Source organism: Ambystoma mexicanum, chromosome 1q (assembly GCF_040938575.1).
Source record: "Ambystoma mexicanum isolate Mex_15411 chromosome 1q, UKY_AmexF1_1, whole genome shotgun sequence".
In the NCBI taxonomy this organism is placed as follows: Eukaryota; Metazoa; Chordata; class Amphibia; order Caudata; family Ambystomatidae; genus Ambystoma; species Ambystoma mexicanum.
The window spans coordinates 1,470,186,665-1,470,211,253 of record NC_090922.1 but is presented as its reverse complement, the minus strand read 5'-3'; the positions used below and the strand labels follow the sequence as shown (position 1 = coordinate 1,470,211,253).

At 44.7% G+C, this 24,589-nt stretch overlaps 1 protein-coding gene across 3 annotated transcripts in view; it reads left to right on the top strand.

Moving 5' to 3' along the window:
* MUTYH (mutY DNA glycosylase) overlaps positions 1-24,589 on the top strand; it is a 523,937-nt gene that overhangs the window by 22,085 nt on the left and 477,263 nt on the right. For all 3 annotated transcript variants that reach the window (XM_069642363.1, XM_069642364.1, XM_069642365.1), the window contains exons 2-3: positions 3,184-3,299; positions 17,664-17,782. In XM_069642363.1, coding sequence (XP_069498464.1) covers positions 3,191-3,299; positions 17,664-17,782 — 228 coding nt within the window. In that variant the 5' untranslated portion in view covers positions 3,184-3,190. The remainder of the gene's footprint in view (positions 1-3,183; positions 3,300-17,663; positions 17,783-24,589) is intronic.

Sequence of the window (24,589 nt, the reverse complement as noted above, 5' to 3'; positions counted from 1 at the left end):
CTCTATCTTATGGAATGTGTGCAAATGTAAACCTTCCGGAAGAACTATGGCAAAAATTGGAAGGTTTTGTGTGGAAGACGGTATTGGGCCTCCCTAAGTCAGCCCCCATGGCGGCGATCCGACGGGACCTTGGTCTTACGTCTCTTGCCTCAACAGTGGAGCAAGGGGCACTTCAACTCTTTAGAAAAATTGTTTAGCCAGACGCCCTCCCCATCTTTCAGGTGGTAGCAGAAGAAATCCAAAGAGGAGGGTGTAAACCTCTAACTGTTTGGGTCAAGAAACGGAAAGACAAACTGGAAGAGATAGCCTGCACGGAAGAGCTTCTAATGTCAAATCCTGGCAGAGTGAAAGAAAAAATAGTACAGCAAGACTGGATCTTGACAAACGAAAAAATTCTATCATATAAACTATTGAAAGATCTCCCACCTGGATACAATAAACCAAAAACCCCACTGAAATATTGCGAAAAAGTCCCTGAAAAAGCTTTGAGAAAAGTGTTCATGCGAGCTCGGTTAAATACCCTACATACAAGGGCAATTTTGTCTATTAGATCAAAATCTACAATAGCCTCATGTCGACTATGTGAGAATCCTGCCCAACTTGAAACTGTGAGACACCTTCTGACGTCCTGTCCTGCGCTGTCTTCAGAAAGAGAGGCGTACTAGGCACCGCTACTATCCCATCCATCTGTATTAAGTGAAGAGACAGGCTGGTGTCGGCTTATTTCTGGCGACTCTGCTAGATGGTCGAGGGCCGCAGCCAAACTTTTTGACATTGCTTTAAAAAAAGCAAACCTGGGAAATCTCAAATGTCAAATGGTCATAGATCAGTCTGATGACGATAGCGGAGAAACTGACTTTCGACTTTTGAAAGAAAGAAACTGAGAGCGGTGTCCCAAGTAGCCTCATCAGAACTTTTCAGTAAGAACGCTAAAAGTCTTTTGTAAAAATCTTTTGATTAAATGCAAATTAAAAAAAAATAATAATGTGCAAGGGGAAAATGTCTCTTGACTGCCGACCTGCAGCCTGATCTTGTCAGCCAAACACAAAAGTTCCAAAAGGTGAAGAAAACCAAACAAAAGTTGAACAGGACTCATGGGGGTGATTCCCTTTGGTTTATAGTCATAATATCGAAAAAATAATGTCGAATTACAAAAATGTCGGAAAAAAAATGTCGAATTCAAAAATGTCGAAAACACATACATATAATAGAAAAAGTCATTAATTCGAAAATAAAATGTCGAAAAAAAATCGAAAAACCAATGTTACAATAACTATGTAAAATGTCACACATACTAACGTTTTTTATTGGGGGGGGTCCCCCCCAACACCCCCATCCCAAACCCCTACCCCAACCCTCCACTCCTCCCCATCCCCCCAACACCCCCCATGGATATACCTTTAATTTTTTTAAAAAAGTATTTAATAAAACATTAATTATATAATTAATTATTAAAAAACCCCATCCCAAACCCCTACCCCAACCCCCCCTCCTCCCCATCCCCCCACTCACCATGGATATACCTTTAACCATTTAAAAAAATTATGTGTTATAAAATATAATTAATTATTTATCTAAACATTAATTCGAAAAAAAATCGAAAAAAATTCGACATTTTTGTAATTCGACATTTTTATTTTCGACCAAATATTTTCGACATATTTTCGACATTTTGACTTTAGACATTATTGTATTCGACATTATGACTGGACACCATTCCCTTTCCCCATAGTCTTTCCAGCATATGAAAAGAAGTAAGGTTTCCACAAAGACCCTACAGTTTGGCTCCCTTTCCCCGGGATCTTTCCACTGTCTCTGTATCTTTAACAATGTGGGGGATCCCTGCCCCTTCCTTAGTACCCCTACTTGGTCTAATTTCCTCCCAAGTAGGGTACTCTATCTTCTCATTCACCCAGAACCTTGGTTTACTCTCCAGCCAGGGTTTCTGGTGTCTCTTGAATCTGCCAACTTCATATTTATGATTTGGGTATTGGTCCCAGACCCCCCTTCACTTGACTCGTTTTTTCAGCGCTCTCCTGCTTCCAACCACAAAGCTGCTATTCCTTTTCGTTGTGGCTTGGGGCTGGTTTCCCCAGTGTGGGTCCCAGATACACTTTGCTTGAGTCTTTTCACAGTTCTCTTTATGCATTCCCTTCAGCCTTGGTTTACTCTCCTGACAAGGTCTGTGGCTGTTGGTTAAATTAGCGAAGTTCGTATTTTCTGTAGTTTAGTAATTATTTTTCCACTCTGGGTCCCAGACCCCCTTCATGTGGCTATTCTGCCACTCTAATGTCCCAAATGTCTTCTCTCTCGCCTCTTGCCCCCTCTGGCTCACCCCAACCTTGAGATCAGCCACCCTGTTACTTGTAGGTTCTGGCCTGCCCTTCTCCATTTGCTCACAGGTCTCCACGGGGCTACAGCGACTTCCTGTGCATTCCGGCGTTCTCGCAGGACTTCTGCGTGCTTTCTCTGCTGCTTAGCTTCTCTTCCTTGCACTCCTGCAGCTTCGGTTAGTAGCAGGCAGCTTGCCTCTACTTCATGGTCGGCGTGCTCCCTGCGAATGCTGTTGTCTGTGGGATGTGACGATCTTCTCCCTCTGGCTGTCCTCCGCCCACCTGCAGCCTCCCGTGGTCTGTGTCGGACCAAGAACAAAGACGCCATTCTCCAGTTCCCTCTCTGCCTTTGAATGACAGTCGGCCAATCGGGCACAGCAAAGGCTAGAGCATGCACTGTCACTCGCGCTGTTGATCATCATTACTTGCATCCTTTTCCTTGTCTCAGTTGTTATCTGGGATGTATTATCATAACACATGGGAGTCTCGGATAATGTGGGGAAGAATTTGTTTGGAAGGAAGGAGGAAGGGGGGAAAGGTTGCTGTTTTTCCCAAGATGGTCACTACTCTCAATGGGGGTCTCCCTCCCTATGAGATACTCCAGCTGAGCACCACCCCCAGGGGGGATATCGTGTAGCAGCCTCACCACCCTGGCCTCATGAAAAGAGGTTGCCCCATACAAAGCAGTGACAATCTCTTGGGATCCATCACACTGTCTTCCAGAGTTGGTGTGTTTTTGAGTCCCTCTGTGACATCCATCAGAACGCAATGTTGTCTTTTTGTTGTCAATCCTTGTTTGTATTGTTGCCTGCTATGGTCGGATGATCAGGTAATTTCAATTTTTCTATAGGTTAACAATGAAGAAGGCAAGGTCCTTGTCCAGAGGCACCAGGAAGAAGATGCCTGCTCATGAAGAAGAGATGGAACCTCTAGAAGTGCAAGAGGGGGACTCTGTGGCTGTAAGAGGTAGGTGGCATGGACCTGCGTAGAATGCCGAGCGAGGCGTGACCTTCTCATAGGTCCCAAACCCATGAATGAAAACCTGCCAATCTGTTTATTTTTCCACTCATCAAAATCCTTGAAGTACCAGCTGGGAATGGATTTCGGAGTAGTGGTACTGGGAAGCAAAATAGATTTGTGCAAGGCTAACTCAATCTTTCTGCCTTTCACCTCCAGGCCACAGTTTGCCGTTATTAATGTTCGATGAGTTGTATGGCAGTTTTGGAAACTTTCTGCCAAGGGAGCAGGTGTCCAGAGCAGCTTTTGATTGTTCAACAGACTGCACCGGTTAAAAGAACAGTGAGTCTGAAACGGCTGCACCACCGCCCAGTCTGGATTGCTGTATATTCCAGAGCATAGCCATTATAGTGTAGAGTGATTGATTACAGAAAGACTGTGGGGCAATTATTTAACAGCCTGGGAAGAAATTGGGGTTTACCAGTGAGTTCTACACAGTAATGGGGAGAATGGGTGGCAGTGCATGGTGCTTGATCTTGTTTAAAACCCAGTAGTTAAGCGCCTCATAGTGCCTTCTGCACAGATCTTTGCTGAGCCTGCAGGTCACAGGATTGAACGCTGACAGGGCTGTCTGCAGCTTCATATTTCAATATGGTCTGCCTCTGGGTGGGGTAATAGTAAAACAGCTCTCGGTAATCTAAGATAATATAAGAGATTGTGCACATTTGTTACATTAAGCTGGTAAGACAGCACAGCTCTCAGTAGTGACATTTGTATACAATATGTCGTCCTGGTTTGAAACTCACCAGAGCTTAATCGCCCTTTTATCTTTAGGTGGTTGATACTTTTAATACCATTGAGTTCTGTTTGTTGTGTGTGCACAATAAATGTTATTTGTCCCTCCCTGAAAGAACAGAAACAACTGTACTTGGATGCGAAGTTGGTGCCACAAAATGAGAGTGCAGAGGATGCCTAAAACACACAGCCCAGAAGGGAAGACTATTTTTAGACTCTTGAATATTGCTTGTTTTAACTTTCAGAGGTTAGTGTACAGTTTCATTGACAGTGATAGACGAGACACTGATCAAGTCCAGTTTATTTCGGAATATGGCACTTCCATAAAACCCAAGCACATAAATGACACAGATGACAATATGTGACATTCAGAGTAAAAAAAATCATTCAGTGCTAAATATACAGTTTTTACAGTTCATGGATAGATATTTCCTAATTTTCATGGATTGCATATGTCCGTACAGTCCAGACACCTAACTGAGTTTCTGCTCTTAATAAGTAACACAATTTAGTGTGAGTGCGACATTGATCAAGAACAGCATCATGTAAGATTAAGGTCAAAGTTCTGGCTCGGACACGTGCACAGGGAGGGCAAAAAAACATGAAGTGCAGGAGATGTTCACAACTAGTGGGACATAGTAACCAGTTATTTTCCTCCACTGCACCCCTCAATGCTGCAGTAACAGCTCTTAATAGGATACAATTAAATCTTGCCCTGGCAATTGGATATCTGTCATTTGCATATGATATGGCATTTATAACGCGCCTATACACAAGTGTTTCAAGGTGCGACGAGGCAGGGATGGGGGACAAAGGGAAGACCGACAACGATCTTACTAGGCCAGGTGTCATTCAGATCGCGCAAGTGCATACATACTCCGAGAAAGATAATCCTGTCAAGTACTTGTAGATCAAAACCAAATGATTGCGATTTCAACTGTTTCATTAATTAATTGCTTTCTCGCTGCTATTGGATACAATTATCCAAACATTCTTTAATCCAGAATATTAGGCTGATTAAAGTGACTTGGGGCCTCATTATGAGTTTGGTGGTGTGACCAAAATATGGTGGTAATGCAGTGATAACAAGAGTATTAAGGGAGTTGCCACTGCATTACCTATGCAGTGCTGCACCGCCGAACTATGGGTTTGGAAGTAAGGCAGAGGACAATCTCCAGCAAAATGCGGAGGAATTCGCCACCTTACCACCAAAAAATTGCCATATGGTAATTCCCCTGAATACTCCATTGGAGTCCTATAAATGGGGACTAATACCGCCACTTGTGATCTGGTGGTAATTCCACCGGACAACGTGGCAGTAACGGTAAATCTGTTACGTGGGATCTCAGATTTGCAGTCGAGATACCAAACTCATAATGGGGTCCTTAGTGTGTAAATATTCCTGAATAGCTGCATAATATGGTTGAGCCAAGGAATAGTATTAGCTCCCAACATATTTAGGATGCTTCTGCTTAAGAATTGAGTGAGGTCTGCTTTCTGGTTAGAGCAAATAAGTTATGTATCCAGTGGTATGCTGGTTCAAGTTCGTTTTACAAATTACGTAAGAGTAGTGTTATGTGGTTTGCTTAATTGGACGCTGATCTCGGGAGTTAAAGCATTTTACAAAAAAACATTCTCTATAGTGTGAGAAACCTGAGACGTCTCCCAGGCTATTCCCAGAGATCCTTTGTTAGGGTGCCCAGGGGAGGGCCATTGTTCTTGGATCCCAACCCTGGGGGCGGACGAGCGAGCAAGGATCACCTGGGCACGGGTTCCTTGGGTACTATTGGAGATACACCCTTGGGTGAGACATGGTATTCCTCTCGTTCTGATACACCCCTACCCGACATCCCGTCAGATGTCATGGGATATTGTCAGCAGAGTCTCATAATACCCCAATAACTTTCTGTAATAAAAAGGAGAAAACGGCCTGGGAAATTAAAACCCAATAGAAAATCCATTCACCTATCGCAATACATTTACCTCCTTCAACCGGACAAAAACCTACATGGTTTTTCCATGATCGCCAGGAAAACATACAACTCCCACAATCCCTACTTCCATTCTAGAATTCCAACTACTGGGACGATGAAGAGGCAGATGGGGGTCATGGGGATTACCCATAGAAATCAATGGGCAATGGATTCCTATAGGCAGTCTCCATGTTGTCCTGATAATGAAGTCAGGCAGAGTCAGGCAGGGAAGGACACCTACTCACACCGGACTCCAATCAACTCTTTGAAAGAGTATAAAAGGTCAGCCACCCAGGCTCACACTATGGGTGAGCTGGGGATATTGAAGGAACCATGAAGACCAGAAGAAGTCCGCAGCTGGTAGAACCTTGGGAAGCCAGAAGGAGGGGGACGGACTTCCAAGACACTGAGGCCTGTGAGTACAAAGGGAGCTATAGTGTGGCAGGAGAGCCAAGGCCCAGGGAACCAAAACTCCAGCTACACTTTTCTGTTAGTATTTAAATTAGTGCTTGCTCCCTGGAGGAGTTCCAGAAACCCAGGTAATTGTGGAGCAGGTGCTGGGACCCTGACCTCACGTGAATCCCCATTGAGGACCCGCTAACACCTCATCTCTGAGGGTAAAAGATGGACCCTGTGACTCGGCGGAGGTTAAGGCGGGATAACCTGTTGTGTCAAGAACTATGTAAATCCCCAAAGTGCCTGTAACTGGCGAAGTGGGAACAAAACTTCGAATGTGCATTCTGGGACTGGAACAAAGCTATGAGACAGAGTGGACCGGCGCTGGGGTGTGCCTAATCGAAGGTCTCTGTAAGGTATCCAGCTGAAAAGTGGCAGAAGTGAAAGTTAAAAAGTTGTAAGGAATTGTAAATCGAAGTGGTCCTGAGACGTGTAAAGCATAGTCGAAAGTCTTTGATTCTTTGTCAAAAGGGATCTGAGCCTGGAAGAGGGGTGTCTATGGTCTGAGCCTGGATGAGGGAGACCAAATGTGTGAACATTGTGTAAAAAGGGATCTGAGCCCGGACGATGGGGATCCATGGTCCGAGCCCAGATGAGGGAGACCAAGTTATGAATTATGAACATTGTAGAAAAGTGGTCTGAGCCCGGACGAGGGAGACCCGTGGTCTGAGCCCGAAGGAGGGAGACCAACCGTGAACTTATGAATGTGAGAATCTTGACAAAGGAAAGGAACCTTTGTGCTTTGTTTGCTACACCAGACCTTCTGCAGTAAGAGACTTTAAATCTCAAAGGGTCTTTGGCACAGAAGGTCCTGATAATGAGATGTTGAACCGTACAAGTAACAAAAGGAACTACAAGTACCAGCAGTCATTGGGAAAGAAGTTAATACTGTGTGTTTTGACAAGTAAAGTTAACTTTGTTTCAAGCCGGAGGAAGGCTGTGTTTGGACAAGTAATGTTTCTTTTGAGAATCCTTTTTGGTTCTTAAAGACTTTGCCAGAGTGGTGTGAGACCAGCTGAAATATTGAACTGTGTCCTCGTGCCGTGTAAGCCAGAGTGTGCACGAGGTTCAAGGGTGCTGCCTTGTCCAGAGTTGAATGCGTGGGTAATAGAGGCCAACTACTCAACTGTCCTGGCATATTGTTTCTTGAACTCGTTTCCTTTTCTTTGCATACACTACTGTCCCACACCCTTTTGTATTAAGAAGTAAGTATTGGCAATAGGTTTATTAGCATAGGCCCTTTTATTTTGACAAGCTTGACTAGGACTGTGTTGTTATTATTTGATGGTTGTAGCTTGCTCCATCCTTAGATTTAGATCAGCGTTTAACTAACCCTTTAAAAGTCAATAAACACTCTTGAACTGTGTCTCATTTTTGTCAGTCTTCATTGATGATACCAAGCCTTCCTTACAATAGTCTGTAGTTGTGATGCATCGGAAATGCCCCAAAGTGTGTGTTAGGAAAGATTTTCTTTTTGCAACTTTACCTCCATAGCTTCCATTCCTTTTGCTCTGTTTTTGATCCTGATATGACCTTTTCAATGTAAGTGACACCTTTAGCTTCACTTCATACCTTTTGCTCACTTGTTGCAGGGTTCAAAAGGCTGCTTGTTGCCTAGAAGAGCCTGGGTAGCTTGATACCAACATCTACCAGGAGCTATTTTTAGCTCCCAAGGTCAACTAATGCCGAACAAACACTCATGTGAATTTAAACCTGTGCGTTTGGGACAATGTATAAACATACATTGGGGCTCATCTGTACAAGAGTTAAAGCATAAAGGGTTATAAATAATGCACACAATGTTATGTTGACCCCTTATGTAGAAATTGGATTTGCAGAATGCTATTTACTAGCTCCTTGTCCCACAGTGTTTAGCTCCTGGTCACTGGTTAATGCTGGATATCCAAGAAAAGCCTTTAGCTTCTGCTTATCCTATCCTAATTTCAATCCCTCTATGGGGAAACTGATCAGTCCTTCCGATTATCAGCACCGGGAAACCTTGGAATGGGGATCACCCTAACCTTTTAAAACAAGGATTTCTAGCTACTGTTATATGTGCCTAAGTTTGTCGCAGCAGTTACATTTTCTTACTGTTTTTGCATTATTTTTAGTGTGCACATTCGTGCTTACTGCATATGGCTACAAAACGTGGCTAGTGCCCTAAAATGTACTGCTAGACGGTTTTCGTTTGTTCCTTGTCCATATTGTAGATTGGCCTTCTTCCTGCCCTCTCAGGTCAGGAAAGCCCTAAAAAGGTCATGCACTTGCCCAGGAAAGCTGCAGTTTTCACGGGCTGGTGGTCCTTTGTGTGGGGGTTGCCCAGGAAGGGGGCTGGGACTGTCTAGTCCCAGTCCACATAACTGCTGCCATTTAGTCTGCTACTGGGACGGATGTGAAACCAGTAGTTGTCTTAGATTGGACAACTACTGGCTGTTTGAATGGTGCAGATCCTTAGCATTTGTGTGATTGGTCTTGCTTCTAGCACAGAATTTGCATATGAAGACGACTTCTGCAGCTATTCTTCAGATCTGTGTTGGAGTCAATAATCCCACGAAGAAGAGCCGAACTATTGAGGACCTAAAGACGATTCCTGAAATCGCCCAGTATCCCTTCCAGTGTCTGGCCTGGTGAGTCCTTGCCCTTCTGCCTGATATCCAAAGACCCTGAGCGGTGCCTCAGCCCTTGAACAGGTGGGACCAACTAGTCCTGATGCCTTCTAAAAGATCCACCCCTTCAGAGCCTTCAGAATGGACCTGAACTGACCAGTGGACTGACGAGCTCTCTTGTGGGCTTCCTTGCCAGAAGCATCGCCGTTCTGCGTTCGAGTTTGGAGTTTAGATGGTCTCCAGCTTGTGCCACAAGTCACCATCTACCTGAATTCCAGCTTCTTATCTTCAAGGGACCCTGTCCTAGAGCAGCGACTGTGACCGCGACCGGAAGGACGCCTGTCGTCGCTGGAACTCACCTTCCTTCGTTCTGTGAAGTGTCCTAAGGAACCCAGCATTGTTGAATTCTGCATTTCTTCGCAGACAGAGGTTGTATCTTTTATATGTGCCCACCGCAAGAATCCTTGAATCCGTAATTCCTGGGCACCTCTCACCAGAAACAACGTCAAAGGGAAAAGTAAGCAACAGTGTGCCTACCCTCCTGTACTCCATAGGGTAGCATTGGTCTCCATTCTACTCACTTTTGGTCGTCAAACCTGGATTTGGGGATCTTGTCCTTGGGCTAGCCTTGGGTCTCGAAGAAAGGAGAAAACGAATCGCCACCACAAGCCATTGCATCCTTTCTACAGCGAATACATTTACTTTTGGGCACAAAGCCACCACTCATCCTAGGGTTTGTACTTCTAAAGTGAGGATACTGTTTTTGATTGATCCCCATCATTTACAGCATCTATATCACTTACCTCGACTAACAAGTCTATTACCATGTGTGGGGTGGGCTACAACTCAGCGCACCCAATCACTTCCTGATGACATTCAATCGTGTCAATCTGAGGGGATTACATCTGAGGATAAGGGTCACTCTAGCCACTCGCCTCCAACAATACAATCTGTTTCTACGAGAGCAGATGTTGTAGACCAGCTGTCTGGCCCTATAATTCCTGACCCCATGCCTACAGTAGCCTCTGATATATCATCTCGAGAATCCAACTCGCATGGTGCTCCCACTGATAACACGCTGATAGCAGCTTGCGCGGCAGATGACCTACGACCTGTCACATCCCTTTTTCCAGGAGACACCATGCCACAATCGGTTGTGTTCAGTTCTGGCCCAACACAAATTGAGACAGGCTTACACTGAGCTAACTATGATTGGAGAAATATAGGAGGTGGATCTTGAATTCATGAACCTCTCTTATCGAACTGAGGAGCGTTCAGAAGAAGTTCTATATGTGTGTTCAAATACCGGTGATTTAGTTCAGTTAGAGCAAGCTCCCAATAGTCATTTTGGTACAACTTGCGAAATTTGCCTCATTACAATACAGCATCAGTAGAACCAATAGACTCTCCTGTAACACACCCGGTGTCTCCTTCCGAATTAATTGAGGAAGCAGCCTCCTTCATAGCACCTCCCCCGAAACAACCAAGTTTTGATCAGGGCCCTCGAGTATCTGATTTCTTTCTTAACCCCATTCACAGGGAGAGATACTCATTTCCAGAGGCTCCTGCCCTGAACAATACGTTGGCAGCGATGAACACAGCCCTGTTAGCTGTGGCAAAACTATACGAGGGGTTAGATGCAAAAATCTCAAAACAATCCATCAGTCTTGAGCACCTGCTTTCCGTATACTCAAAAATCATAACCCAACCCAACTCATCTGAGCAGATCCAAGAACCAGTGAGATTAAAAATCACTCAAGCAGTTTCTACACAGACGCCAGATAGTAATCTTATCTCATACACAGGATTAGAAACAATTCAATCCAATTTGCCGATGGTGCCGCTGTCCGACCAACTGTCCAGAACAATTCGAGATACTACTACTGTTGATAGTCCTAATAAGCCATCAGAAGGCTCTGTTATGGCATCATCAACTGGTCTCGAAGAAGCTTCTGCGTCTGTGCTTGTCGCTGTAGCAGTGTCAAGTGGCCATGTAGATGTTCCTGTACCTGTTACTAGCCTTCGAACAAGTCAATCTTCTTGTACCTTAATGTCAAAGAATATGTTTGAGGTTTTTAACACGACCTCTACTAAATCTACAACACAACGGCCCACTAAGAGAAGAAAAGTCCAATCCGTTAAATCTAAAACTCCTGCCGCACAATTAACGGCAGGGTAAAAACGGAAGAATCTTGTGGACTCATCAATTGATCAGACGAATATTTCCATATCTGATATTAGCACCCAGAATCCTGAGGCAACTGCATTGAGCATGCCGATGGTTCCGCACAAACCATTGGATGATCTAGTGCAGATAGTTGAATGTAATAACGAACAGCGAGAATCTCAGTCTAAAACCTCCAAAGTAACATCTCCGGTCTCCTCAGTTGCGGTTGCAACAGCATTAGCAGAGTCTTTAAATGATCCATCTGGAGTCCAAGGCGCTCCGATATTGATGGCAATTCAGGCTCAGGTTCAGAAATCTATTGAATCATACCTGAAATTTTTGCCAAATAAATCCCCTCAGATAGCAAGACAAGAAAATTGTAATATTGGGTATCCAAAAACTGTGGGCGACCAAGTCAAGGCTCACCTCTCACAACTTGATAGTAGACGAAGCCTGCAGTCTGATGGCCAGTCAATCCAGAGCTCAGTGGCCCAGTTAGCCCCGCCAAAAGATGACTGTTTTACGAAAAATGTGGAGGATCAAATTAGAGCCTCAGTGGAGGCATATCTGACGCGCAATACCAACTCTGATCCTCAGTTGAACCCTTCTCATCCACCTCAGGTTTCTGCTTCCCCTCCTAATCAGACCTCAGTTTCTCGACAAGAGCTACGTGAAGAGATCAAGGCCTCCATCGAAGCCTTTTTCCACCAATCAAATGAGATTAATTAATCTAAACTAACAGAAAAAGAAAAAGGGTTTCCTTCGCTCAAGTCCCTAATACAGGGGCCCCAGACAATTATTGCCACTCATCAAGACAGAAGGGCCCATTCCCCGGGAAGGCTACCAATGTTGTCAAGAGAGAGACCTACACAAACCAAAGCCGAGCAAGAACCATCTCACCATCGCTTTATAATTAAATGTAGAGAAACACCATTTAAGTCTTATGATTTGAATCGATCTAGCATCCTTAACATCTGTGCAGAAATCCCTGCTCTGTCAGCCATCTCGTCATTGGATATTGAACAAATTGAGTTCACGAACCACACTGACCTGTCTGTTGCCCGCATATATATTCGATCCTCATTGGTGGCTGAAACCTTGTGGCAGGCTAGAATGGCATTATTTGACATAGGGTTTGTTCTATCACAAGAACCAATGCCTGGTCCTGCAACATTACAGGGCCATAAGTCACGCAAATTCAGGTCAACCTCCAATAGCTCCTCTCATAAAGATTAAATGGATCAGACCAGACATGCATAACTATGCCATGATACCAAGGTCTTGACCCTAATTTCTTGGAATACACGGGGTCACAGCCATCTCAACTCTCTAAGAAATAGAGATTTAATTGACAGTGATATTGTTGCCCTTCAAGAAACATGGCTTGTCTTACCACCGGTCTGGGACTCACACACCATACTATTTACTCCTGTCGAAAAAGGTGCTCAGGGCACACCCAAAGGAGGATTGATACTAGCAGTGAAAAAGACCTGTGGTTTAGAGGCAACCGAGTGTAAGGTTCCCTCTGTATCATTTCAGGTGGTAAAGTTATCTGGTATTCATCAAAGAATAGCAATTGTTAACATCTATTGGTGTAGTAACACTTTAGCCTCAGAAGATTTCTTTAAACAACTTGTGGAAATACTAGTTGCACTTGCCATTGACTCCACCTTGACACACACTCTGATATTGGGTGACCTTAATTTACATCTTATTTCAGAGGGGGTTGTTCCATTACCAGAAGATGAAATAAAATGGTCCTTAATTATGGGAGAGCACAACTTTGTAATGGTAAATGGCAATGTGAGGGGTGATTGCCCTGCCCAGCCCACCTGGCGGAGGGGTGCCCAACATGCCATAATCGATTAGATCTATAGCAATGTCAGAAATTTTAACTCAGTCCAAGAGTTACAAGTGATCAATACTGATCTAAGTGATCACCACAAACTCAAATTGTCATTACAGATTATTGATACTCAAACGATGCATTGGTTTAACATTAATGTAATTGGTGCTGCTGTGAACAACGAGAGAAACAGATTGTCTTGGGACAAAGAGAAACTGAGAACTCTAGATTATAACCTAGAGACTATGTATCAGAATAGTCATATGGTTAAAGACTATACAACTGCCATCAAGATGTTCACCCGAGTTATTACTAATGATGGTCTGACTAAACAGCGATATAATCATGCCTATGATTTAGAAATAAAATATCGAAAATCTGACTTGAGACAGGAAATTCGATATTTACAGACATTGAAGAGATCCGACATGGCTGGAAAAATCAGAGCAGCCAAGCGAAATTATAAAAAATGGCTCAGGATAAAAAGAGCCAAGATGTACGAATTTGAGGGGATAGCTATGCTAAAACAATTAGTTTCAAAATCCACAGCTGGCATCTGGGCCCTGCTTAACCGTACAGCTGACATCCCTCAACATGTAGCCCAAATCAACTCGATTTCATCTGAGACATGGCAGTTGTATATTCAGAAACTATATCTCTCTCCCTTCCCCGACATGCAACTAGATCTCCATCTGCCAACAGCTACAAAGGAACTCGCGTTTGATATTGATGATCTTAGACTGTGCATCTTGAAACTGAGCTCGTCCCGGGCAGTAGGCCCAGATGGGCTGCACAATGCCATGTTAAAAATGCATATTGATGAATGGACAGGCATTCTTAACCGTATTTTCAATCAAGTATTGATATCTGGTGCTATCCCTGAAACCTGGAAAAAGTCAATTATCCTCCCGATTTTTTAAAAAAGGTAATCGCGAGAATCCCAGATCATATAGGCCTATAGCATTACTGGACTGTCCTGGCAAATTGTTTGCCAGACTTCTCCTGAAAGAATTTAATACATGGCTACAGAGGAGTAACTTGCGAGATCCATATCAAACGGGTTTTTTGCAAGGAATAGGCACTGGTATAAACATCATCACCCTGTCAAGTCTCATCCAGCGAGCCTATCAAAGAAAACAGCCCCTGTATCTCGCCTTTATTGATTTTCAAATGGCGTTTCATGCGGTGCCAAGAGAACTTTTGTATAAGAAACTGGCAGATGCTGATTGTCCGTGGCACATTCTAAAATGGATAATACAAATATATACCAATACTATAATTCAAGTACGACTCACCAACGGTGGCTTACTAACTCCTCCCATTCCAACAGCTAGAGGCCTGAAGCAAGGCTGTTTTCTAGCTTCAGCCTTGTTTAACTTCTTTGTTTCCGACATCCAGCGTAGCTTTAGCAAAATTATATCTGACTCTCCAAGGTTAATGGGAGTTCAGATTCAGTGGCTATTGTATGCTGACGACATGGTCTTGATGTCGCACACTCCTAAAGGCTTACAAAAGTTACTAGGTGCCCTCGATGGTTATACAAAAACAAATGGTATAACAATTAACATTGCCAAGACAAATGTTGTCCAATTTGGCACTAGGAAACAAAGCCTAGCTCAGCATCATTGGCCTCTTCAGAACAGTAAGATTACTGTTACTAATGTCTATGTATACCTAGGCACCATCATCTCTAATCTGTGTGCCCAGGATCAGTACAATAAACGAGGGCTCCACAAACTCCAAATGTGCATCTCACAAGCTAAGATCATTAAGGCGAGATATTGCAAATTCTCTCTTACCGATTCTTACATATTATAAGCAAAAACTAGTACCTGTTATTTTGTATGGTGCTGAGACCCGACATATTATGTCATATACCTATTGGGCCATCAGGGAAGGTCATTTTTGGAGGCAAATTCTACAGCTACCAACATCGCAGCCCTTACCACTTGTAAGACATGAGCTAGGGTTAATCTCCCTATATGAAATTTATAAAGGGCACTTATGTGCCTTATACCGCAAATGCCTCCTAAACCAAGCCACAACAGAGATTACCAATATCATATCTATGTATCTACTAAACTCTATGGATACTTTCCCGAAAACATGGCGACAAAAAATCCAGTCAATTCTAAGGAAAGCTCAGATAGATCCAACCCTATAATTGGAGAACCCAGATAAAGCAAGATCAAAAATCTGGGAAGATGACTGGATCCGGACACGCCTGGCTTGTGCAAACTATAAACATTTGGAGGCTTTTCCATTCGCACATAAATGCTACAATACAGTGGCCGATTATATGGTAGGTCTCCTAACTCAAGCCACCGGAATGGATTTATGAGATTTAGGATAAATCTGTGGTTGACCAATGAAGTGGTGAATCAACGGGACAATGTTAATACCCAATTACCCTGCCGATTCTGTAAACAACATGTAGAAACCCTTCAGCATTTGTGCACAGAATGTGATAGCCTATTGTCAATTCGCTATGCTCACTTCAAACCCTTATTTTTGGCCCAAGAGATCCTGACTCCAGAAAACCTATGGGTCTTATTATTTCACACTACCAGAAAGGCTGTAAGATATGCCGTGGTTAATTATTTACATCAGCTCAAAATACCGATGTATGCACTGTCAAAAAGCTGATTTATGAGGAAAATACAATTTGTAAGATCTACTATTGAAACTCCATAATGAGTAATGTTTTAAATTTGTTTTCTACATGTAAAGATCTAATCACCTTTTGTTATTTATTTATCTTGTATATATGTCAATTATGTAAATTGTTGTAAATGTGTGTATGAGTTTTTAATTTTTTTTTAAAAGTTGAAAGGTCTCGATTTTGTCGAGACCAAACCAACTAAATAAAAAATAAAAAAATGACTTACTTACATGGCTTTAAGTTATTTGATGTCTAGTTAGTGCACCTAATGGTGATTGTATATATATGTATGATAGTATTATATGAGAACTACTTACTATTTTCATTTTTCAGTGTGCTGAAAAGGCCTAAAATAAGTACATTTATTTGTGTAAATTAAATTGTGTGCCATACTGTAGGGACTCCTTGAGAGCCCTGCCCCCACTCACACTCTGAGACTAAGCCTTGACTGCTCTCCTATTCTACATTGATTGGGGTTTGGCTAACCTCTCAGAATCCCCTGTTCATCATACCTAGGGTGGCCTCCTAAAATCTGTCCGCCAGGCCAGATTCTTGAAATCCATCTGATCAGCGTGGCCCCATATTTCACTACTCATTTTGTTTTTACACTGTACACCTTTGGGTTTTGCAAATTTTGGTGAATAGTTGTTTTCTTAATGTTAATTTCCAGTTGACTCTAGGAATTTCGTTATTATTAATATACATCTTGGGTATTTTTACACTTTTGTTTCCTAAAGAGCAAATTAGTATGGCTGGATTTGTGGTGTCATAGTCAGATCCTGGTGGTTCACAAATCTGTATAATGTAAGGCTCATGGGGCCGGGCTAAAAAAGATGGTGGCATCCGCGTATGCTAATACAGGTAATGGCATATTTAAAATTTTTTGCACATCTGTTCCAAGATAAGTCAAGAAGTCAAACTGTAAATATAAAGGGGGTATAACAGGGTGCAAGAACACACCCCTGTCAAACTCCTTTATTGATTGGAACATATGGTCTATCCTGACAACCACTTCTAACACAGGCCTTAGTGTCCTGATGAATGTCGATGAGTATGTTCAACATCATTTGGTCATTTTAGGACATGAGCACACAATGCAGTTTGACCCTATTAACCTTTCCAAAAGCTGTGCTCCTATATATTGCTTATTTTTTAACAATGGAGTGTGCCACTATTGGATACAAATGGAATGCGTGCTCCCTGGTCCCCAAACCAGAGCGGAAGCCCAGCTAACCATTAGTAAGGATATTGTTGTCGCTTACCCATTAGTCCAATGTATTAAGTGCCCTTGCCAACATTTTGAAGTGTGATTGTAGGAAGGAAATGGGTTTATAGGCCATCCGGCGATCTCTCCTACCTTTTTAGAAAACACAAATATTTCGAGGGTATACCTGCCCATACAGACAGTGACATTGCAGCTGTCATTTAAATAGGAACCTGAAGCTTATTTTCACCAGGTGCTGAATTCCTGCAGATTCGAGCACTGTCTTCTGCAGCTGCCTGCAATTCCAGGAAATAAGTTGGCTCGTGTTGCTAAACATTGTAATCCTGAGGTGACGGGCACTGACCTATGATTTCTTGGTAGGGATGTAATGAAATGGGCGCTGCAGTCTATGAAGTAATCAAAAGTTAAAGGAACACTGCCCTGAATACAGCATAGCCATGTGCTGTTAAGCTCCCCATAGACTTCTGGGTCCATAGGCAGATCATGTTTCCCACACAAATACCCATAAGACGGCATAACGCAGAGTGTTCCTAAATAATTTGTGCATTGGGAACGATTGAACCGTCAGACATACTTCTTTGTCAGTGCAGGGCGTGTTTCGGAGTTGGTGCTGTCTTCTTGCTAATATTACTTTTGTTTGTAGAAATTCACCGACTGATATCTTCATATCACTCGTTTGGAGATGAAGATGTGGCCACATTCCGGAAGAATCTGCTGTCTTGGTATGACCAGTGCAAACGCGACCTGCCGTGGAGGAAGCTGGTAGGTTTGTGGCAGGTGAACTTGCAACATCTGTTCTACTCTGTTTATTTTTTATATAGTCCTATTTTTCCCTTCTTTATTGGGTCAAAACGCACCTGATGGCAGCATGCATCGTACAGTGGGTTGTATTTAGAATCTGCGGGCGTGCAAAAACAATGTAGTGAAATGTAATGCTGGTAAAATGTGATCCCATTCTAATAGTACTGCAAATGTACACCATATTGTCAAAAAGAAAATGAAGTTTGAAAAAATGTCCTAAAAACAATATTTCCAAATAAACACTTATTATACCAGTAAAATATAATTGAAATGTAACTTCTTTTAATGCAGAGTATAATGGGCATGCCTGGAGCCAAGTGGTGGGTCCAGGTGGGCTACTGATAGGCGGAATAGGTGTTCCTTTGGCTCACATGTTGGTAGTGGTGGTCAGGCACTGAAGGCCAATCTCTCAGTAGGGGCATGGATGGACGGAAACGCAGGGTAACATCTTAATACTAGTAATGGCCTTGTGAGAAACCAGAAGGTGTATCGCCCACTAGTCTCCGGGGATCTGTCATCCAGGTGGCCAGGACACGACCAACACTTTTGGATCCAGTTCTTTGGGGTGGACCAGTGCAGGAGGATCACCTGGGTGAGGGGAGTGGGACACCGGATGGTGAGACGCGGTATCCCCTTCCCTGTAACACCTTTACCCCATCCTACTAGGTAGGATATTTAGGAACTCACCCGCCCAGCCCCCTTTTTACAACACAAACACTTTCTCACAGACAACCAACTATGAGAGAAAACAAACTAACACCCGAGCCGTATATACCTGACGTGTCCCAAGACAATGGTCGGGCAAGATCGGGTATTACTGACCATCACACACATCTGACTTCCATTACACTTCCATTACACTTCTCCACACGGATAAAAGGCAGAGCACGAGAGCGCGCTTTGAGCGAGACAAAGCACACGAGGAAACAGCAGTTCCAAGATGGGAGTTTAACACGAGAAGGAAGAGGGCGAAACAGAAGGGGATCGCAAGGAGGGAAGTTCCCTTGACCTTTTCGACAAGGAACTGTTACTTTTACGAAGCCTCGAGAATAGAAAGTGTAAGACAAGGAAACATAAGACAAGGAAACCAGGCTGAGGAATCCTGCATTGTGAAAAGGAGAGATTGCAGAGGTCGGCCAGGATTGCAGAGATTGCAGAGGTCAGGTGGGGCGAGAGTGTCGATATTGTCTTTAATGGTTTTGGAGAGGCAGGGGTCCACCTGTTTTGATGAAGCCATCATGGATCGGACTTGTGTGGTGACCTCATTCTGTGTGCCGGGTGAAAGAGAAGAGAGGGTCACAGGAGGGGGGGGGGGGGAGGGAGGCTCCGGTATAGGTGTATGCTGTTGTGGGGAAGAGAGGGTGGAAAGGATGTCTTGGGTTTTTGCACTGAAGTGTGCAGCCAGGGCCGGGCAAAGGTCCTGGGTAGGTGAAACAGAAGAGGAGGCTGCTGCAGGATTGGCCTTTTTCTTGCAGACTTTGAAAAGTTCGGCCGTGTTATTGGAGATGCAGGCTTGAATAAAGACTCTTTTCTTGGTGCGGATGCAAAGTCGATAATGCCTTTGAAGTAGGCCGCAGGCCAGTTTGTCAGATGGTTAGCCAGGTCGTAGTCGTACCAAGAGTTGCACTTTTTGGAAGGCTTCAGTCGGACCCTCGTGACAGGGGCAAGATGTCAAGAGTGTTGGAGATAGAGAAATTGAGGTTGGCAAGGGCTGTGTCAGGGTGGGAGACAGCCGAAGGAGTGGGTGGAGGAGAGTAGGAGGCGGCAAAAACAGCCACTGTCACTTTTTTCATTGGTCTGGTGACTTTGAAGGCAAGTGGCTTTGCCGGTTGTATTGCTGTAAAGAGGAGAGGAGAGCTTCACTTTTGTTGCGTGAAGAGAGTGGTCAGTCCAAGAGAGGGATGTAATGAGAGTGATAGAGAGGGGGATGTCAGTAGAGATTAGAGCATCCAAGGTGTGGCCCGCGGTGTGGGGGGTTCAAGGGAAGGATAGAAAGGGCGAGATTCGCAATGGTGGCGGAAAGGACCTGAGGAGTCAGGAGAGTCCAGATGGATGTTAAGATCACCCATCAGGAGGAGTTGAGAGGAGGATAGGAGTAGGGAGGAAGCCAGGTCAGCCCATTCAGAGAGGAAGAGAGTGGACTGACCTGGTGGCCGATAGAAGGTGGCCAAATTGAGAGAAGATTGTGGGGATAATGCGAGTCTGCAAACTAGGCACTCGAAGGAGGAGTAGGCCTGAGTAGGGATGATGGATACAGGTATCCATTCTGGGAAGATGAGCTCCACTCCTGCACCTGTCTTCTTAGGGTTGGGCGCAGAGAGGATTTTGTAGCCTTCAAGGAGGAGTTTGTCAAAGCATGTGACAGAGCTACTCTTGCACCAGGTCTCGGTGATGGCAAGCACTTCAAGATCCATGAATTCAAGGAGGTTTTAGATGTGAGTGTTTGACTGCAGAGCGGGTGTTGAGAGTGGCAATGTCGAGCAGCTTGCTATCTTTGAGGGCTTTCCTCGGGGGGCACAGGAAACAGTGGTCCTCCCAGAGGGCCAGGGGATAGCAAAGGAGCCGAGGCCATCAAGGGAGCCAGGGCTGTAGGGCATGGCAGTGGCGCCTGTACAGAGGAGGCGGACGGCACAGAAGGTAAGGGAGCCTGGCTGGTGGGAGAGGTGAGGTTAGAGAAGAAGGTTGGGTTGAGGACCCTGAACCATGATGGTGCCATTGAGATAAACATTAATGATGATTGTGGAAATGGCAAAGGGGTCAGGGAGAACCTTCCAGCGAGTGCCACCATTAATGGGAGAAGAGGCGATAGGAGAGAGAACGCTGACCATATAGCAAGTCCATAGATCAGGTGTGTTAACGAAGAAGAGGATGTCTGTGATAGTCTCTCTAACGGAAGCCGTGGCATAGGTGTCTGCAATAGGAAGGCCTGGGTTGGAGCCCAGTATGTCCTCCTTACGTTTCTTCCATCCAGATTTAGTGATAGGAGAAGGATAGGAGATAGTGAAACAGTTGGAGAGGATAGGAGAGATAGACAGCGACATGGTTGGCTGAAGTGGAAGGGGGGAGACACTTACCAGGCTGAAGCACGGATGCACTTGGGAGGTGGAGGATAGGGAGTGGTGGGGGGCAGAAGGGAGGAGGGGGGGAGACCGAGGGGAGCGCGCCAGCTAGTGAACACAAGCAGCCACAATGCAAAGCTAAAAAGAGATTTTCTGCAGGGCAGATCGATCAAATACATGTAACAGGGCAGGCTAAAATCGATTTTGAAAAAGAGCAGGTTAATAAATGTAACAGGGCAAGGCTAAATTCGAATTTGAAAAAGGGCAGGTTAATAAATGTAACAGGGCAAGGCTAAATTCGAATTTGAAAAAGGGCAGGTTAATAAATGTAACAGGGCAAGGCTAAATTCGAATTTTTAGCAGGGCAGATGAAATACAATCAGTGACTGGGCAATGCTAGTTTAGTCAGAAGTCCGGAATGAGAAGGAGTGAGAGGTTGAATAGTGAGGGTGTGCATGGAGGGAACAATGAGAACAAATGGCTTGCGTAGAAGTGTTAGGTAGTCCATTGCTTACTGTGTACTCTCCTCAGCACTCATGTGTACGTGGGGGGTGGGTGTAGGAGAGGACCCACAGACCCAGCCAGGCAACGGACAGGGAGCAGGGCCTTAGAAAGCAAGCCTGGAAGGGGTGGGCCAGCTAAAGCCTACCGGTCCACCATAGGGAGATGAGTATTGATGAGAGGCAATCCACAGGCAGAAGAGGCTGATGCCGGTGACCACAGTGAGCCTTCACTGAAAGGAAAAGGTAGCAGCCATCTTCAAAATGCCACGAGGTTGCAGAGAATGGCCACCTGAATTGTGTCTCGCCACACCAGTGAGACAATAAACAATACTTCAGTTATAATCGATGAAAAAAGGTAATTAATACTTTCTATTGATCAAGACTTTTCCTAACACAAGGTTCCAAATTGCAAAAACAGCCGTGTTGATCACCAAAGATTGAGCCCCTATCAGTGTTGAACAAAACTGGTCCTCACATATCTAATCTGTTACTGACGAAATCCCCATAGCCTCTAAAATAATGATCTTTCATTGCCAGGCAAGAGGTGAGCAAATGCCGAAATGATTCAACCTCTTTCCGACAGAGTCTGCATGATACATCTTGCAATGTCGAAGTAAGCCAAGAGCTAACATATTCTTTAGTGGAAAGAATGTTAAAGCGAAGGTACATAATGAACCACTTTAGCTCATTGCTGCAGCATTTAGTTAAATAAGTGTGCAGCTTTGTTAGGCAAGATTTGTATGCAGTATCCTTTGGGTGCACAAAACAACCCTGACCTCCTGGCAATAGGAACCCAACCTTTGGTATAAGTCTGTACTACACAGGTTGGTACTGTGTTGAGCAGCCAGACCTACCTCGAGGTGTCAATGTGAGCTGTAGGGGAGTTAAACAGAGATTCACAGTGACAAGTATTTAAATAAACTCTTACACACAAGGTTTCTTGAATAAACAATTATTAATTTATTTAACAGTCAGAGTAAGCCTTCTTCAGAAGGGGCAATATAATAGTAACACACAAATACACTCCAAAATACACACTCTTAATATTTCTAAATCAGTAAGTACCCTTTTGGGATGGCACACTTACTACACCCTCAGGTGATTTTAGTCTCTAGGACACTGTGGACATTGATATACTACTGTTGGCATTTAGAATCCGACTTAAGAGTTTGTCAAAGAGAGAGGTTATTATGACACGACAAGAGATCTCACAAATATTCTCAAAGCAGGTAAGTACTTTTGTAAACCCCCCAATGCAAAGTTAGTTAACCCGTTCCTGGAAGGAAGACAAAACACACTACCAGAGGGAAGAAGAGTCATTCAGAGAGCCAGGCTAGGCCAAAGTCAATTGGGCAAAAGTCTAGGTGAGCTGAAGCACTTCTCAGAGGTAGGTAAAAGTCTTGCACAATGTTTTAGAAGTCTTTGTAGATGATGTGTCTTGACTGTCGTGTAGCCGAGGAGTCCTCTGTCCACAAGTGCCGCACAGAGAGAATCAAAGTCACTCTCTGTGCCGCCTTTGAAGCCACAGGTGGGAGATGTTCTTTCCGGAACTGCGGTACTCGTGGAACCCCGAACCACTCTAAAGGAAACACCATTTAAGTGTCAAGCCAAAACAGAATCAACAACCAATCAACAAGTAAGTGGAACGGTCTTACCAAAAGGTGTCTGTGGAGTGGTGGTTGTACCTATGGGGGAGGTTCCGAGACCCAGCAAGGCAGCTCTTTCAGTATGTAAGTATCCCAGCAAGGTTGCAAGCACCAGGCCCACCTGATGCCAGAATCCGCACAAGAAGGGCGGAACGTAGTAGGAGTCCGTGAAGCAGTCCGTGGTCGTAACAATGATCCAAAAGCAAGTACCAAAGCCAAGGGTTATCCGTTGCCAGTCCGTGAAACAAATCCGAGGTCAAGATCCAACAAGGGGTGAAACAAAAGGTGTGTAGCGCCGTACAGGAATCCGAAGAAACAGCTGTTAAGCACCGAAGCACCACAACAGAGCCATTTAAATACTGGCGCTGTTATTTCCTCCCGGTCACATGACCCACGAGCGCATCACGTGAGTGTAGTCCAGAAACACGTGAGCGAAAGGCGGCGGTCATGTGACCCGGAAGAAGTCGGTCTAGCAGCCGCCACGGAAGACGCCAAGGGGGCAGACGTCTCTGCGGGCAAAGAGCATGCCGACCCAAGCTTTGTGGCAGTCGGCGCCGTGGCAACTGGGGTGAAGAGAGAACCTGTGAGTCCCGTAACCGGGCAAGAGGGTGAGGGGTGTTCGGGGCACGGGGATGAGGAATGGAATCCCCAGAGGGAGTGGAATGCGTGACAGTAGAAAAGACGAATTCAAAGTATGGCCACAAGCTGTTTAGGCTTGTGAAGTAAAGAAGCCATCAGCAACTCTACAGAGCAACCACAATAAGTCTCACCAACAGAGAAAAAGTGCTACCTTTAGGTTGAAGAAAAGTTCAGCAGATGACTTCTGTTCCTGTGCAGCTCTGCAGATCCTGGTGTTCCTGGGCCTCAGTCGTGGGGACAAGAGGGAGGACTTCTGGGGACTCCTGCACTGCAATGGGATGGTAACCAGCTACAACCGGCAATCTTCAAACAAGTGGCACTTCGGTGTTTTAGCTCCTCGCGTCTACCGCAAACAGCACCACCGCGCTTCCTGGCTGTCGAGATGGACTTTCCTTGCATCTGGGGTCCAGCACTCTGTTGAGGTGGCTCAGGCTCGGTCAGACCTTCTTCCTGGGAGTCCAAAGCATCTTCCTGGAGCACCTGGCGAGCTAAAAAGCATCACACACAATCTGGTGTTCCTCTCCCTGGCTATTCGGTTCCAGCAACAACTGCAGTGGAATTTCGACCAGCTCTGAGAGGATGTCCAAGTGGCTTACTTTGGAGTTGATTGGTCCCACCAACTTAAGCGGAGAAGTCGTCCTTGCAGGGGCTTCTCCGTCGATACAGATTTGGAGTTTCAGCACAGCAGCAGGGCTTCACCGTGCAAACCAACGGTCCAGGGGTTGCAGCAGGTGTCCTCTTCAAGTTTTTCTTCGGATTCCTTAGTCCAGTGGTCGACTCTGCCTTCCAAGCCAAAAAGCCTTGCCTTTTATGCAGGTTTCTCCCAATTATTCCAGCCTATCTGTCAGTCACCCAGCAGGGTGGGTGTCCTTGCCGGACAGCCAGCCGGCCAATCGCTTACGAGTGCATTCTTGTCTCCTA